At 39.5% G+C, this 18,365-nt stretch overlaps 1 protein-coding gene across 3 annotated transcripts in view; it reads right to left on the reverse strand.

Moving 5' to 3' along the window:
• Positions 1-18,365, reverse strand: part of MMEL1 (membrane metalloendopeptidase like 1) — a 38,069-nt gene that overhangs the window by 6,503 nt on the left and 13,201 nt on the right. For all 3 annotated transcript variants that reach the window (XM_076356278.1, XM_076356279.1, XM_076356277.1), the window contains exons 3-18: positions 15,200-15,259; positions 14,186-14,347; positions 13,689-13,769; positions 13,099-13,194; positions 12,370-12,488; positions 11,593-11,658; positions 9,169-9,303; positions 8,457-8,546; positions 8,056-8,192; positions 7,457-7,550; positions 7,091-7,219; positions 6,710-6,808; positions 5,951-6,034; positions 5,567-5,670; positions 2,510-2,568; positions 267-386 (exon numbers count right to left, since the gene is read on the reverse strand). In XM_076356278.1, coding sequence (XP_076212393.1) covers positions 267-386; positions 2,510-2,568; positions 5,567-5,670; positions 5,951-6,034; positions 6,710-6,808; positions 7,091-7,219; positions 7,457-7,550; positions 8,056-8,192; positions 8,457-8,546; positions 9,169-9,303; positions 11,593-11,658; positions 12,370-12,488; positions 13,099-13,194; positions 13,689-13,769; positions 14,186-14,347; positions 15,200-15,259 — 1,635 coding nt within the window. The remainder of the gene's footprint in view (positions 1-266; positions 387-2,509; positions 2,569-5,566; positions 5,671-5,950; positions 6,035-6,709; positions 6,809-7,090; positions 7,220-7,456; positions 7,551-8,055; positions 8,193-8,456; positions 8,547-9,168; positions 9,304-11,592; positions 11,659-12,369; positions 12,489-13,098; positions 13,195-13,688; positions 13,770-14,185; positions 14,348-15,199; positions 15,260-18,365) is intronic.

Consider the following 18,365-nt stretch of genomic DNA (forward strand, 5'->3'; position numbering starts at 1 on the left):
ACAGCTTTTCCTGAGAATTGTCATTGACTCAATTTATTTTTAACATCTGCTTGCTTCTTGTGTGACCTGCTTAGTTCATGAAACACTCACTGCAAAATGTTCAACAGAATGTTAATAGCGTGCCTGTATTGCTCCCAGATAGTCACTTAGCGGGTATGTGATCGTGTGCGCACGGATACTTCAGTCACAGCAGTGTGTAACTTTTAATTTCTTACAGTGCAATGAGTGCAACTGAAAGAATAATATTTTCTCAGTTATCTTCTCACCGTTGTCATCAAACCCGTGAGTAATTTCATGCCCAATAACCATCCCGATCCCTCCGAAGTTCAGGGCTTGTGGTTGGTGTTTGCTGAAGAAGGGGGGCTGTAGAATCCCAGCAGGAAAAACTGCAAAGAGGGGAAGAGAGAGGGAGATACTGTAAGGTAGCTTTATTTTTGCATGCTTTGCAGACAGATTGTTTGCTTGGTTTAAGGATCAGGAAGGAACATAAAATATAAAATGATTAGAAACAACATCATGCCTCCTCATGTGAAATTGTTTCTCTTGATAAATGGAAAATGACAAGTTAATAAAGGTTTAATTTAGCACATCCACAACTACAGTATCTCCTGGTTTGAGAACCAAGCATCATTTACATTTCAACTTTAGCCTAATTTGATCTATAATGTATGCTGCAGTAAGTCAAGAACCAAATGTTTAGTAACTGCCTCTTGGAGGTAAGTACAGTTTGTGTTTTAGAGCCATTTTATAGGGGAACTAATGGATGTTTTACTGCTTTATTTTTGTTAAAGAAGGGTTAGCAATCATATGCTGATTACCAACAATACTCGGTGTGTAAAACATGCACAGTAGTAATTCCTACAGACCACCAAGTGCACTTGGATGCCAGTCTGGGGCGGGGCGGGCGGTAGGAGGTCTATCCTTCAGTCTCCTGGCAAAAGCCTTTTATAGAAACAATGGGATTTAGGCTTCATCCCATGTACACAAGATGAAAAGCATATACACTTCTAGAGGAATTAAGACTGCAAGCAATTACTTTCTAAGGAGTGAGATACTGAAATTATATAGCAAATATTTCATTTAGAGACAAAAACCTTTTTGACTATATAGAAGGTTTTATCCATACAATTTTGGGGAGAAATATGTAAGACAGACTGCAGTAAGACAGAAGCAGGAAGCTGAAAGTAGTGTGGAAAATTATTTTCCTCAAACTACAGACAGGAAGAAACAGAATCTAACTGACATCTGCACTATTGTGGGTAGCTATGCTTGGATATTTGGCTCGCATATTCATCTTCAAGTTGCTTAAACCAGTTACTTCTACATTACTTGTAAGGGCAAAGTTGTAGAGGAACCAGTCTTCTTTAAGACCTGGGTTCCCTGCCTGGAAAGCTGGCTCACAGCTGATTACGATCAGCGTAAAACCACTCTGGCTAAATAGGGAGCCTGAGCTTGACTATGGGTATAGCTCCAAGATCACAGGTATGGGTGAGCTGAAGGAGTACCCTGCTATGGCTGAAGGACTAGTCACAGCTTTTACTGTACCTACAATATGGAGGTAAGTGGAAGCTACACAAATGGAAAACAGTTCTTTCTGATGAGGTTAGAGGGCTAAATTATGAACACTTTGAATGTTTCTGCTTTTAGCCAAGTTTTCCCTTGTGACTGCTGGTTGGTTGGGTTGTTTTCCATTGCTGGCCTTTGCCCTGTGAGCAGGATACAATTGCTGTCTGGCCTAAAAAAGGCATGGATTTTTCCTCTTATGGTATTTGGCAGTATTTGGGTAGTAGAGCTTCCTGGCAGTCAGGGAATTTGAATAAGCACTACTTAGTAGAAATTATTTGGTTCCTCTCCTGTTTGGGGTGCTCAGAATTCAGCAAGGACTCTACAGCATCTGCAGGCTTAACCTGACCTTCTGGCTACCTGCACCAGCTCAGAGATCAGCGAGCATGGGGAGCCAAACAGGTTCACATTGTCTTAAGTCCAAAGATCATCTTTTCTGCTAAGAGCAAGAAAGGTCAGCCTAGCAACTCTGCAAAAACTTGCAGAGCTGACGTTCTGTAAGCAGAGGCAGGTTTCTTTAGTCTGGTATGCCTCTTATCAATATAATTTCAGTACCATCTGTACAGATAGCAAACTGGAGAGCTGCCCATGTGTTTATCAGGAATGTGGAAACATGAGTACAAACAGCCCAGAACACACTGTGAGCATTCTCTGGTCTCTGAAGCTGGCACTCATATAGTGGCAGTTACTGTCTCAGGCTTTCAAACATAAGGCTGTTCCAATTACAGTATATAAACTATGCCTGCCAAGTGGGGGGGGGGTGGGGGGGGTGGAGCTGAATATTCATCAACAAAGCGACTGCTTGAAAAGAACAGCCTGTCTGCCTTGCCCGGAATTTCCATAAGGGCATGGGCAGGTTTGCCTCTGGATAGCAGACCTGCACCCTTGTGGTGCAAAAAATGATTAATTAGTTCCATGCAGCTGTTTAAAACTGTTGTAAACCTACCTATCTGGTTCCGATTGGGGGAATAGAATGCATTGACCACTGCAGCTCCAATTATCCATCTAAAAATAAATGTTGCACACAAAGTTAGTCATGACTTTTTTTTTTTTTTTTTAGACATTCTTCTTATTGAATTACTATTGTTAAAAAAACGCAGGCTGCATATAAGGAAAGGATTGAGGTAGGGAAGAAAGGTGCCATTGAACACAGCTGTAAAGAAATACTAATACCAGGAACTAACTGGTGTCTCATTGATGGGCACCTTTCATCCAAAACAATGCCAAGTTAAAGTGAGAAATGCTTTTGCTCTTGATTATTGAACAGCCACATTGGAGTGGAACGTGGTAACTGTTTACCAGCTCATCTCTATGCTATCTGAGCTTGAGAAGAAACGAATAGATTACATTCAAAAGAAAATTAGCATTTAGAGGACATTTTGAGCAGCAGAAGGCAGTTACTCAAATTGGAAGTTAAGACCAAACTTTGAAAAATTAAAACTGAATGATCACAGACATATATAAATGTCTGCAGTTGGAGTCCAATATTTCATAGATAATGAGTGTTAACTTTGAGAAGTAATTTTTAAGTAGGCTACTCCTGGAAACTCTCTCCAATAGCTTGATAACTTTTTATTCTTTGTATTTCTCTTTCTTCTCCCCTTCTCTTCTACCTCTGACATACACTCCTAGTCACCCTGCCCTAATGAACCACGCAATAACAGTCTGAAGCCATGAACTCATGATAAGTATTCAGCAGCCTCAGCCTAAGATATTCTTCTTCCCACATCTCTTGTCCTTATAGTATCTTGTGATGCCCTAGTTGCTCTATCTGCTGTTAATTTGACATAACTACTTGTGGGCTGCTCTGGAATGGAATCAAATTTCCTGCTTAAGAAATATAGCACATGTCTCTATCTTTCAGTTTTTGAAAAGTTGGTTGTTCTGGACTAACAGAATAGAGGACTGCTCATCACAGCCTGGGAACAGGAATAAGTGGTAGCAATGGGTTGTGCCGATATTGCCATGAACCTGCGTGTAACACATGCATAGAGAGGGAGTAGGAATTGTTCCTGAATTTGAGGGGGTACTTGAGAATTTTTCAAAACAGTTTTGCTCTGAAGGCCAGTCTGTTGGGAAGACACATTCTTGGTCCATAAGCTTCTCCTTGGCATGCCTGACACGAAATGTTTGTAGCTGGCTAGGTAGCTTGTAATAACTAACACCCCCCAACACACCCCAAGAAGGCTATGATTATGAACAATGGCTAATTTTCTTAATTGCAGTGACTATCAGCAATATTATATACTCTCCTTCAGTTTAATTAAACAGTGATCTGGAGTGATAAGTGGGTTTATGTCTCCTTGGGGAAACCCTTCAAGCTGCTGGAGAGACATCACTAGAAAGATGTAGTTCTTTATGGAAAAGGTGCAAATTATTGGTATTTCATATATCATCCAACTACCAGGCAAAGAAGGCCTAATTCATGAATCCATGAAAACATTCCCACAATGTGCTTTAAACCATGCCTACAATGAGCAGAGGTATTGGGAACTTTGGCTAAAGGGCTACCGTCCGTCTCTGTAGACAGACTACAAAAGGCAGCAGTCATCTATAACACAGTTTGTGGATTAAGAACACCAATGCTGTACAAGAATTTTTTGCTATGAAGAGCACTATGACTGATTCCTCAAGAAATGAGGAAACAGGAAAAAATGCTCTGTTATTTAGCTGACTGATCAGAAAACTCCCTTGGTGAATTATTCATCAGTAATTCACTGGAGGTTTCTAAGTGTCTGCATTGTGTGCTTGCATTTTGAGTTAAAACCACTTTACAGGAAGAGGGATAGAAAAAATGAATAGGCTTTACAACAATTAATTTGACTAATGCTTCCCTTTGGAGAGCGTTTGTTTGCTTGGTTATTAATAACTCTGTGTTATTTTACATTTTGTGAAGAGGTGTTTGAAACTCTTACTGGAATCTACTTTCCTTTCTCTCGAGACATTCTCTTCCAGCATCACACAGGCTGGAAGCCTACTAGTGAACAAAACATCAAGTTGGTATTAGCTTCCTTACTTCTGCCTTCCATTACAGTGTATCTGTCACTAATGTATTCAGAAGTAGCTTTGCCAGACAGCTTCCTGAGCTGGACACCTCCAACACTGCTAACTGGACTATTAAAAGTTCAGATTGGCAAGCTCATAGCTCTGGAAATCAGCTCATATTCCAAGGCATTTGCTGCTGAACGTGCAAGCCAGGGCTTCTGGGATGTATCCATGTCATGGACTTGGCAGGAGCTCAACTGCACTTGAAGGACTGGAGGGTCGTCCTGGTGATGTTGTGTAGTAATGCTTCTTGCTGGGTAGTGACACCAACTGCTCACCTTGGAGCTGTTAGTAACAATTTACAAGCGTGCTGCTTCTGATTTGTTTTAGGGCTAGCACTAGCTGAGGATTTGCCTAGGAGTAGAGAACTGTGAGGTAAGAGCTAGGGCAATACAGGCTAAGACCCGAGACTTACTCGGGATGCATTCATGGAGTCAAAGAAGGGCTCGTGAAGCAGCCAAACCTGCACCTATGACAGGCATTTCCTGAAAAATACATTTATACTTTACTAGGTGCGGTGTGAAGTAATCTGCTGGAAATGGACATAAATTAGATCTGGTGCTCAACTTCTCCAAGATTGGGCGTATTTCCAACAGAATTCTGGCCAGAATTTCTTAAGCTTTTTTCCCCTGATTATAAATTTTTAGAACTTCCATGATACTGCTTATCTCATCTCTTCCTTGCTGAGTTGTCAGAAAGATCTGTCGCTGCTTTTGTGTTAAATAGCTTCAACGTAGTATCTGAATGTGAAGCAGCTTGATGAAGGATTAGAGGGATTCCAAGAGAACTGTATAAATTCCTAACACAAGAGGCAATGAACTACTTGTTTAATTCCAGGAAATAACTTAAAAGATCTCAGACATAAGCATTCTTGGCTATCCACAGCATATGACTTAAACACGATAACAATTATTTCAGAATTTAGATTGTGTCTGTAGCATGCAGTCTGGAAACTTACATGTCTTGGTCAACTCTCTCTCGAAGTTTTTTCAAGCTCTTTTGGGCTCCAGCTCTCAGATTTTCCAGAATGTTTTCAAAGTAATTGTGTTCACTGAAGTTTAACTAAAGAAACAGATATCCAAGTATATTAGCAAGCTGTGTGGAAAGGGGAATTCCTCATGCCACTGGATGTATTTTCGAAAAAATGCTTTGATTGCAAAGTATCACTTAATAGTTAGCTCTCTGCATGCATTTATTTATAAAATGTTCAACACAATCAAGTTTGTATGCTGTTCAGTCACTTGGAAATGACAGTTGCACAGGCGTAAGTATTCCAAGTGGCAAGAAATAAGTCTAGGCTTTTACACTGAGGTACTTATTGAGGTATGCACAGCATACTTACATTGGCATATTCCTGATCTAGTTTTTCATTCTGATCTTCCAAAATATAATCTGGATAGCCAATTTGTTCTTTAATTGCCATTGCCTAGAAGAAAAGAGTTCAATGTTTCCTCTTAATTGTGGGGTTTTTGTTGTGTGTGGGGGTTTTTTTATGTTTCAATACATACAATAGTTCAAATTCTTTATTGCTGTTGTTCACCTGTTTGTAAGAAACTGGATGTAAATATTTAAAGACCACGTTCAAATGCACCCTATTGCCTAGTGAGACTTTCTTTTTAAATATGGAACATACAGTCTTCCCCTCATCTCCTGGTGTCCAGCCACTATGGCAGACTTGCAGACCCTACAGCACCATCCAACAGGAATTGGGCTTAACCCTCGTTTAGTACCTTCCCCCCCCCCCCCCCCCCCCTTGCTATTGGAACAGTGCTGATGGTCCTAAAGTCAATGAAAAGTTTGAAAAGTTTTCTTCAGGGGTTTGCATTGTATTCAGTTGTCATTCTAGTCAATGCATTGTGTGTAATCTTCTCTCCTCATTTATAACATGGTTCACAAGACTCATTAAAAGAAATAAAAATATATGTGAGCTAACAAAGGATTAAAAAGAAAAGGACAATGTAATAGGATAATGGATAACAGGATAGTGAACATCAAAGGTTTTTTTCCTCTCATTTGTAGAGGAACTGGGAATAGTGATGCTACAAAATTCCAGAGATTTCATATTCATGACAGAATACTGAAGTTCCTTATTATCTCTGACCTTCTCATGAGCTTTCTCTTTAGATGCCTCATCCATCCACTGTAGCTCATCTAAAGTCTCAATGAACACTTTGCGAATCTTATCTATTAAATCTCGGACCTAAAAGAGAGGCAGTAAGAAATTAATTATTTACATGCTATTTTTCCCAGGCACAGCTAAGGAGGGGTGAAAAGCTTCCTACTGAAAGATGATGTCTCCAAATTCTGTGCTCTAAAACATGGTATTCAGCATTTAAAAGAGCATCATAAATGAGTTCTTATGCCTTCTGACTCTTGGCTGATTAGTATCTTTACAGACAAAACAGGTTGGGAGATCAGATGGAGGGGAATGGGCACTGTAGACATTGTGGATATACAATAGTATGAAGGGTAAACTACATACCATCTTCTTGCTCTCACCAGCAAATGTCTCCCTGACATACATTGCTCCCACTGCGTTCTCCATGTTGTTGTTGACGTAACTCACACACTCCCTCCAGCGGGCTTCTTCCAGCGTTGTCCCATAAAGTGCCTGCAACACAAAACACCACAGGATTAATTCTGCCTACACATCTCTCTTCTAAATCATTGCCTAAAGAGGAGGTTAACCTAAGACAAAGGCTTCCGTTGTTGTGATTGCCGTTCTTAGATTTCTTTGGGGATTACATGACATAATAATGTCATTGTATTGACAAGGACTTGTTTTGGTGACTGTGGGACTCTCTTCCAGTACTATGCTCTATGGTCTCTTTAGGAAGAGAGGAAATACCTTCCTGTAGCTGGCCCGAGCATCCTTGAAACGCCGACTCAAGCTGCTGACTCGATCAATTACCAATCGCCAAATGAGGTAGTTCTGGATGGTGCTGTGTGGGAAAGAAAAGCGGAGTTTAATCCCCTGTAAAAAGCAATGCTAGTGCAGACAGTCAGAGCGGGATCTTTATTTTGAATGGAGGTAAGAAAGCAACTGATTGCTGCCAGTCACAGCATCTACAGGTGACTGTTCTTATTTAACAGGCTGGCTAACTAGAGAGACATCCAGAGTGAGGACTGTACTACCATGTCTGTTCAGGGATTAATTTATTATTATTTTTTTTTTCCCTTCTAGAGTGTAACAAAAGCTAAGCCTGTAACACATTTTTTTTTTTTTTCCTTCCTATTTAACCTTTTCTAAGCATGTGAGCAGGTGAGACACCTAGTACCACAGTACTTTGGGATCCTAAGACCTTAGAAGATATTACCCATATTTTACAGTGAAGTGGTGTCACTTTTCTCAGAGAAGCTCTGGCAGAACTAGCAAGCAGGCCCAATAATTTACATTTCCACAATACTTCTGTAACTTTTGTCTTGGATATTCTCCGGTTTCTTTACCTTGCTGAGTACTTTGAGATAATTGCTTTCAGCTCTTGCAGATAGGGTGTGCCATATACAACAACCTCTTCTTCTGGGTCAACCTGAACATCTACTGAAGACATGACACCTTGGATGAAGGTGGTCCAGTTAAATTCCTAGGCAGACAGAAAGACACATACCAATGCCAGGTGTTTAAGTGCCTTAGTAACTGTCTGGACTTTGTACAGTCTATGGGATTGAATGTAGTTGTAGTGTTGTTCAGTAGAAAAATGCTTTTTAAGAGACTCTGGAGACAAGATTACAAATGGGAATGATTTTATATCTCTCTGTTGCATCACTGATAAATTCACAAAGCCGTTTCCAATTGGCATGGTAATAAGAGGAGGCTGAAAGTATTAGACTGTTCATTAAACACTTACGTTCAATGCAAACTTTTCCTGTAGCTCTTTTAGGGTCATTTTGTTGTACAACAAGGTTACATCATGCCTTTCTTCTGCTGGGGTAGTTGCCTGAAGACATTCACAAGGTTATTACTAGAATCAACTGATGCAAGCGTCAATGGCTGAAATTGCATGCACGCATGTATACACACTCAAATAATATGCAAATAAAACAGTTTATTTTGGAAAAGAAAGCTCATTTGATGGTGTCCAGTGCTGCTTTCTAAATTTCAGTACAGGAACTCAGCCCCCCCCCCCCCCCCCCGATTCAATAATGTTTCAGTAGTATGTTGAGCCAAGTGGTTCCCTCTGTCCTCTTTAGAATGGAAGACTAAGCTCCCTAGAGATTTTTAGGGTGCTATAGACTTCGAAGGATGCAAAGGAGCTAGCCTTGGTGTTATCATAGTGTATGTCTGGCAGAAGATAGATTATCCTGCTTTAGAAGACTTCCAAAAAGAAATATGGCTAGGACTAGAGCAGACACAGCAGCCGCGTATACAGTAGGCATACACACAGAGGCTCTGATTTCTGGACTGCTCACGGCACAAGTCGTCTTCTTCCCTCTGCTTTCTTCTAGGCCATGAGTCTTCTGCTGTGTTGAAAACTGCTGCACAAAAGAGCAAGAGACTCCCCCTTGCCCCCCCCCCCCCCCCCCCCCAACATCCTGTGAAGTTCTTGATTTCGTACTCACATTTGCAATCTCTGTTTCAAGCTCCATAACCTTTGTCATTTCCTCTTGGACAAAGGAGTCATCTTTAGACATATTTTTGTCTTCCCGGATCATTTTGGCAATGGTGATCATGAACTGCAGGTAAGCTTCTCTCACCTGCACACAAGAAACAGAACATGTGTGTGGCATTGCAAAGAAAAGATTTGCTGTCTATCACTTCTCATTCAGCAAACCATTCTTTGTTGTTTTAGCTTTACAGTGTGCTGTGAAGAAGTTTGGCCCAGGGGTCACAGCCTCTACCCTTGTTTCCAATGCAACCCTCCCCACTCCATTTTTCTCATCTTTTTTTTTCTGCTATAATAGATACTACTGCAATATCCAGGACCTCAGTTCATCCTGGAATACCTTACAGTGCAGTTGCCAGTCTCAAAATACATAGTAAAAGCAACACTTTCTGCTTCCCTGTGCAATCCAACTCTCCAGCATTCTGGATTAGAATTACTACTTGAGCAAAGAGAAAGCTCTGTCCTTTGAGTTACACTATGAAAATAGTGATCCCTACTAGCCAAAATACCAGGGTAAATATGGAAGGTTTAAGTTCTCTGAAAGTAATACCGTAAGTCTTGTAAAAGCAGAGAGTTTACTGTCTGAAAGAAAAGTTCTGTCTCAGATGGTTCCCAGTGATATCTTTGCTTTATTTCTAATAGGAGGGTATGGCTGTGATCTTTTCAAAGCCTGTTCTGAGGCATAAATGTTTGGCTACTGAGGGAGCACTGATCTCTGATGCAGGAAACCTTAATACTACCTATTCTTCTTGCATACTTTTCTTCCTCCATAGACCCTGGAAACCAGATAAATACAGTAACTGTTGTGAAATTGAGCCTGGGCACTTACACGATGATGATTTGTGTTTTTAGGCTGAATGCTGAGGCCTTAATCAGGCCAGACTCCCACAGGCCTCAGTATAAGTTTTGCCAAAAGATGCTGGACTAAGCACACGGGGAGTTTGGGTCATCAGAGTTTGGTTCATTGTCTGTGGCAAGTGAGCTGTTAAATAGCAAATAAAAAGGGGTTGTGTCTCCTACTTATTCATTAAGATTAAAAACACAGCCTTAGCCCTTCTTCTTTATAGCTTCAAATTAAAACTGTATTAAGCAGTACTGGTTTTCTTTTGCTAATTTAGGATCATCTATGTACTGTACCTGATTTTCTACCTCCTACAAGTCAATCTAAGTCTGACTTTCATGCAACAATGCATAAATATCTCTTTTTCTACTGTAACTGCCACTATATAGGTGAAACTTGTAGAATAGAATCCTAGTTCCAGTAGCTATCTGCAGTTCCCAACACAACTATGTGGAGATTGTTTTGTATCATGAGACAGATTAACAGAAATTGGCAGTTTATAAAGGTGTCCAGAAGGTGTGGAAACAATCTCAGAAAAACTTCACAGGACTATATTTTAGACTATATTATATATGAGAATATAGTCAAATACATTGAAGAAAGAAGAAAACTAGTCTCACTGATGTTTTCATCTGCCTTTACAACCACTAGACAAAAGAGTCTAAAATGCTGATTGTTGTCTCTCTGTATTCCCTTCCATTTGTGTTAGGAAAATTAGTCTGATGTTAGGCTGCAAATACTCTTTGTTAGTATGACATAATTGAGGAAAATAAAACGTATGAAAAGAGTATTTTCATCTTGGAAACTGATAAATTATCTGGCTATGTTTGCAACAGCTTTCTACGTATTTACTGAAACCCTCACATTTTTGCTCTGAGCATTGGCAGAGAAAAGCAGCTAGAAAATAATCTCATGATTTTCATGTAATTTTGGGGAAAGGGGGGAGTAAGTGGCAGCAGATTCTTTCTTACTATCTGAGTATCTGTTCCATTGATACAGCTTTTGCTGCTCCATGTAAAACACTAACTTTTTCCCCCTGAATGAACATGTGAAAAATTCTGAATATTTTGGTGTTCAATAAAATGTATTTTGGGGTATTGTATGTTCAAATATAATCTAGTATGAGAATTCTTCTCCCATATCTTTCCAGTACCTTGTAAAATACTATCCAGAACCAGTGGCTTTAGAAGAAGATATAACTGACTCCAAAATAACCTGCACTGAAAATGTGAACTTATCCTTCAAAATCAGAGACTGTTTTAAGCTATAAAACATGATGATTTTATTTTCCCATAACCTTCTCATCTGTATGAATTGGCCAGTTCTGGGAGGCTTGATATTTATACAGTTGTTCGGTCCTTTTGTAAACTTTTCCTAATTATGCCAAAATTTTGTAAAAAATGTAGCAATGAATGTCACAGTCTAATTCTGATTGTTACATAACATGAAGTTTCATATATTGGAGTTTTCCAAAACACAGGGATAAGTAATAAAGTTGGTTTAGTAGCACACAGTAAATAAATTACAAGGAATACTTACTCTTTGATAGTTGCCCCCATTAAAGTAGTAATCCCTGGATGGCATTCCTAAACTTGGCTGGTCAATCTGAAGGAAATCATACATTTCTTTAGTTAGTGATGAACAGGAACTGGTGTTGTCCAAAGGCATCCTTGAAAGGCAACAGGAAATGCTGCATGTGCCATCCTTTCAGTGTTGGAACGACAATAGTACACTCTTACCAAACAATCAAAGAACTTTAGCTTTCTAGGAACTGGGGTGAGGTGGAAGGTACAACTTTTGTCTCTGGATTTCTAGATAAGAACAGGATGGATACTTAGTGTGGGTTATTAAGCAAAATCTTTCAGTAACCATTGAGATGTAAGAGTAAATTTAAGCAACTTAGAAAAGAAGTTGCTTGACATGAGGGCTAGACTTCATGCATAAGCATACATGGACAAACTCTGAAATATTATTTACATATTTTTAAAAACATGTTATCCTGCTATATATTAAACCTCACCATCATTTTGCAAGTCACAAGAATTTACAACCCTTAAATGCTGTAAATCAGCAAAGGTCCATTGATTTTTTTTTTTTTTTAAATTTCTTTAACTGAAACAAAAAATTATGCTACCGTAAAGTGTTTCCCAATGTGACTTTGAGACAGATCTGCCGCTTGGGGTACAGAACTGTTGCATACATTTTGCCAGTATTGTACATACCCACTGATGTATGGAAAGCTAATCTGTATGCAGCGTAAATAACTATCCATTATGATTCTGGCATATAAATAATTCCCTGCCATTTTTTTCTTACATAAATGATGTGTCTGCTGGAATCCCGGTCATCATTCCATACAAACATGTCAATGAGGACACGTTTGTTAAATCTGGAGTTCATTATGGAGAGTTTTTCTTCCATGCTCCAACTTGGCTCTGGGAGATAAAAGGGAAAATATACATATTGATAGATGATTTATCAGGACTGATTAAGTTGCATAGTTTGCAAGCTTATTGCTGCAATTGTTTATAACCAGACTGGACATGATGTGGGAATATTTGTACGGGACATTCCTATGGTGGCTAGAAAGTGCTAGACTGTTCTTACTGGCCCTATCTGTCTCAATAATGTAAAGTAATCAGTAATGATTTATTTTTTATATATAAATGCAATTGTCTATGCATAGTATAAATCACCATGACCTTGCCTAGTTAGGTAGTTATGCTCCAAACCCTAGTTAATATGCAAGCATTAGAACACAGCTATATTGGTTGTTACTTTTGTTTTCATTATTCATGTTGGTCATTTAGGCTTCTGAACTATCTTAAAATGTACACTGTTCGTGAATGAGATCTTATAACACAGGTATTACATTTACACTATCTTATTTATAGAGATTCCTGTGTGCTGAATATGTATGACACCCTGACTTTTGTTTATGAAGACAAAGTTAAAATGGAGGTTCTAATTCAGTGACAGTAGTCTCCTTAGTGCAGTAAATAATTCTGACTTAACACTACTGAACTCTTTCAGGCACAGCATTACCTTTGGTCTTATTCCAGTCTGCAGAAGCCACTGGCCAATCTCCAACCATCATTAAGGCCTCTAGCAGAGGCAATGAATCTCGTTGCTCTATAAGACCTGAGAGAGGAAAAACAAATACTATATTGTTTTCATAGGGGGAAAAAAAAAAAAAGAAAAATAGGTAATGGGCTTAACAGTTTAAATCTGAAACTGAATTTGTCATAGCAGAAAATAAGATACTATGAAATCATGTGTCTCCTACATTAGTCTTCAGAAAAGTAATGAAAATACTTCTGTTGACTTCAGTACTGATTTTGACTGAATCAATTTGGAAAGGATGAAATGGGACACATTTTTGCATTCAGAAGGGAAGGTTTTGCATTGATACCAGAGGTAGGTAACCAACATCCATCCTTTCTACATCCCAGAACATGTCTATTAAGCTCTAATGATGTACCAAGGCATCTTCATTCATCTGAAGATTAGCTTTCCAGGCAAGGCCATGCAGATTAGATAGATATTGACTGGACTTTCGCTTAGAAGTACTTTTGTTGGTACTTTTGTACATTTGGTATTGAACAAGAGAATCAATGGAACAAGAAGAGACTCACTCTCATTCATGCATGACTTGTAAAGTATTTTAGCTTTCTGAAATGCTTCTCTGTCCCCTTGATCTGAAGTCTCCAGCACACCTGGGGAAGGAACCGTTGCAGTGAGATTTTTGCCCTGGAGAGCTTTGATCTGTTCATAGAAATCACTGAGAATTCAGGGCTATGATCAATACTTGTTACTATAGGCTTCAATTACTGTGAAACTAGAGTGCTCTTTAAAGGAGCTATTAATGGAAAAAGTGTCAGGAAGGAGGACGTGCATACAGCTTGTCCTGCTCCTTTTGAAGTTAGTACCAAATCACCTATAGCTAATTTTTAGTGGGAACAGGATGTTCCCACAAAACGGGTGTAGTAAGAGATGTAGAGATTAAAGGACTAGAGAAAAAAATCACAATCAACACTTCTCTGGAAGCTTATTTCTCTGTATAATGTGCAGTAAATAACATCTGAAACTAAACACAAGTGCATGACCAAGGATAGAGTAGCCTCATTCCTACCTTTTAGGATGATCTCCAGCTCGTCTCTCAGGATGTCGAAAATGCTGTATCTGGAGCTAGTTTCTGGGATAACATGCCGGTTCAGCCAGCCCCCACAGGCATACTGGTAGAAATCCTTGCAAGGGTCAGCTGTTGGGTCCATATTCTGAATTATTCTAGCAGCTAGGTATCAGAATTAGAGAGTTGAATTCCACAGACTGCCCAGTAATCTCTGGGACTACCAAACACTGTCTAGAAGCTGCTTGGCAAGAAGGCACCTTGCTTATGCTGCTTATAGTGGATAAGACTCATTCTCATGTATTATGATTCAAAGGATCCTATTTTCTGCTTAAAAATGCAAGGAAGCACCTGACAGCAGACATCTGCACTGCAATTGTACTGCTCTACAGAGGAAGCCTCTGAATGGGAGAGTAATTCTCCCACAGCACAGTGTCTTACAGGCATGAGCCTGCTACCTGGGGCCCTCGCTTAGGTACCTACTGAGGAAGTCAGTGTTTCCAGGGGGCAATTGGGAACATCTGTGCTGGACTCTTACCTCTCTGGGGGTGTACAAGTAGATGCCAAAAATAAGAAGGTGAGTAGCCCCATGTGTGGAACGCATTCTCTTCAAGAGAAAATTCAGTCTAAGGGGATTCTTATTGTACTTCATAGATACAGATGGTGTTGGTCAATCCACACCCTAGTGGCTCAGGCCAGAGCCAGAGAACTGTTGACCACACTGGCAATTTTACTGTACTACTTCCTTATGAATGGTACTCCTGGTGACAAAGAAAACATACAGTGGAGAAGAATAGGGTTTTTTGCTCAGTGTTTACACATGGAGCTGTATTTGAGGACAGCTGTACTCGCTGCCTTTGACAGTAATAGCAATACGTATCTAGCCCAAGGGGAAATTTCATTCCTTTTCAACTTCTTCAGTCTTAAAGCCTGAACTATTGCTTACTCAGGTTCAGCAGAACTAACAACATGTAAAACATCACCTCTGCAGTAATCATTCATAGTAACAATCATTACCTGCTGTAACACATCCAGGTGTGGTACATTCGTTGCCTGAATTGGTGCCATAGTGAGTGCCTGCAGGGAAAGGAATAAGAAAGCAGATAGAATTAGTTGTTTTGGAAAGAAATTGCTACCAATGTCACTTGTTAGCAGCCCAACCTCAGTGACAGCTCTGTTTAGTTCTAGAGCAAGTGAGTGAATATTAGTGCCAGTAAAAGATACCAAATGACAACTGTGGGAAAAAATCTCTTATCTCCAGATTTATGAGGAAAATTTATTGGAAGCAGTATTACAACAGTCTTGACAGTGAGTTTTAACTCTCCTGGAAGGAGAACAAGACTTTTTTTTAACTTGCTAACTGTCTCCACAGTCTTTCTGACACATACTGAAAGTATGAGATCCCTCTCTAGATAATCTACACGGATGCTTTGTGCACCTGAGCTCTTTGATGATCTTCAAAGTCACCGTGACTGAGAGGTTTAAACAGGGGGCAAAAAGTCCATAGCTGGATTACTGCTTTCACACCGTTTTGAGTCAAAGAGCAAATTTAAGAAAAGAAATTATTTTTACTTCTGTAAGGGGAGGGGGGAAGCGGGTAACAGACCTGTGTTTGGTCTGTTCAGGTATGCCCTTTAAGGTTATGCCTTGCTGTTCAGCAGAGAGGTTGCTTCCTAATCATAATGTTTAAGGCTGATGAAATAATGTAAAATGAAGGAGACTGTGGACTTATGTTCAAGTCTGCGTTCTGCCTTTGAGATGAGCCTGGAAAAATCCAGTGAAGTTGTTATCAGTCATCTCAATACATCTCAGTACTCCAAGTAGCAGATCTGAGTAAGTTTAGTACAAACTGTGCTAAGAGCTAATGGGTGTACTAGTATCAGCTGTTCAGTTGTGACATGAGACACCTCTCTAGTAAAATATGAATTTTGTTGCATTAAGACCTTGGCTCAGTCCTGTTGATCACTTTCCTCAGTAGTCTGAAAGCAATCAAACTTAGGAATTCTAGGGACCTTCATGACTTGCTGGTTTCCACCCATGGAGAAGGAGCGATGAGTGATGTGACAAGGAATTTGAGAGGGAGCACAGGCAATGAAACCTTACCAGAAGCATTTTGCTGTGACTTCCAAAATAGAAGAAAATGATGTGTGCATCTACATGGGGAAATGGGTCTGCATGCTCATTCCAGCAGAAGCTGGAAAGTGTTACTCTTGGCTATTAATTTTCTATTTTTGACCACTTAGTCTTGGTTTGTGAAATTCTTCCAGAAGATCCACAAAAGAGCAGAAACTGAAACTGGAACAGTCCCTAGCTCTTACTGCTTGGTGCTCTACACTAAATACACTGCTATGAGTTGGATGACAGTGATTACAGAGGGTCTTGATGTGAATTCAGAGCCATAAGTTCTGCTGCAGACTTACATTGAAGCCTTTGTACGTGAACACATAACTTTTTACGCTGAATACTAAAGTAAATGTGTTTGATGCTGGTCATGTCACTCTCTTGTGTGCTGTTCACTATAGAACTGGAATGGGAGGTATCTAAGCACCCCAGCCTGATAAGTGGCCTTGGCCTGGGGCACAAGAAAATTAATTTCGCTGGTTTAATTTCCCTTTTACAAAACTGGACCAGCTTAGTATCTACTTAGGTTAAACAGGCAACTACTTGGTTCCACACTGGAAAACAAAAACTTGATACCCTTACTTTCCAACAGGATTAGCCATGTTCTTAAACTTTTTTCTTGATCCTTACAGTAGGATGTTTGCAGAAAAGAGTTACTAAAAAAATTCCTTCCAATGAAAACAAGTGTTTTACATGAGAGCAAACAAGATTACAGTAATTCAGATAAAAATAAAACAGTAGGGAAGAAAAGAGGGCTTTGAAGTTCATCAGTGGAAGCAACATAAAAAGCCCCCACTGTGATTGGGAATGTAACATTCAGGGTTCAGCCGAGTGCTGTCGTGCTGCGTGGGAGTAGATCTGCATTAGAATAACTGCATGCCTTATTATAGTTTACTGTCTAGCAATCTGAATACGGGATGAGCAAAATATGTGTAACAATGTGAAGCTTCACATAGAGGGGGTTAGCTATTTTTTTTTTTTGGTACCAGATGAAGCGAAGCCTAATTTTTGGAGTTTTCTAAACTCTCCAATAACTTTAAATAAATAAACAAACCTAAAAGCCCAGGGTATTTCCAAGAAAAAAAAATCCTTTTGGGGAAAAGAAACTAGTAGTTCAAAGGCATATGGAAATTTTCCATACAGGAGAAATATCAATGGGTAAGGTGAGAAAGACATAACTGTACTACAAGTATGCTGTATTTCTCTCATTGTTTCACAGGGACCAGGCAGGACTCAAATGAAGCTGCGCGGTTTCTTTGTTGGTGGTTTTTTTTTGGTTTGTTGTTTTTTTTTTTTTTTTTTTTTTTTTTTTTTTTAAATCAAAGCTTCTCTCTTTAATATAACCTGACAATGTAACTTCAGTTTCTGGAACCCAACTGCTTTCAACAAGATTCTAACTCCCCACATTCAAAAAAGCCCTTGTGATTGTGAAAATGTAATTGAGCTGTATGAGCAGGGAAGCCAAATCTGTTTTGAAACCTTGGTTGCACACTCAGGGCTCTGAAACTCTGCCACAAAAACAGATAATTAGAAATGGCTGGTGAGGGGCTCTCAAATTACTTCTAAAAGTGGCTCCTTTGTTTTGCTATCAATTCTCTCTTTTATGCCTCAGTACTATTCCTGACAAAGAACCAAGCCAACCTGACTCTGTATGAGATATGACCAACACTGCCCTGTTTTACTTTGCAATATATTTGTTGGGTCTTTGCTCACTTGACTGAGGCTCTGTCTGCTGCGCCTCTTGAACTTCAAATAAATAGAAACAAATGTAAAATGCATCTTCTAAAGCCTCAGCTAGACAACTCTATGCACTTCATTTTCTCAAACTACTTTGCTAAAATACAACTGCCCAAATTTTCAGTATAAATATAGGTATTTCTCTATAGATTTATTTTTCCTCCCTGGTTAAATATTGCTGATAGATTGAGCTATAATGACGTAGAGACTACTTCTTTGACATCCATGGACAAAGACTGCTGCAAGTACAAACATGGGAGGCACAACTCGGGTTAATGTCCTACAAAGCCTAAAAGTTGAAACAAAACAAATTTCTCGCAGGATT

This window comes from Aptenodytes patagonicus, chromosome 19, assembly GCF_965638725.1.
Source record: "Aptenodytes patagonicus chromosome 19, bAptPat1.pri.cur, whole genome shotgun sequence".
Taxonomy (NCBI): Eukaryota; Metazoa; Chordata; class Aves; order Sphenisciformes; family Spheniscidae; genus Aptenodytes; species Aptenodytes patagonicus.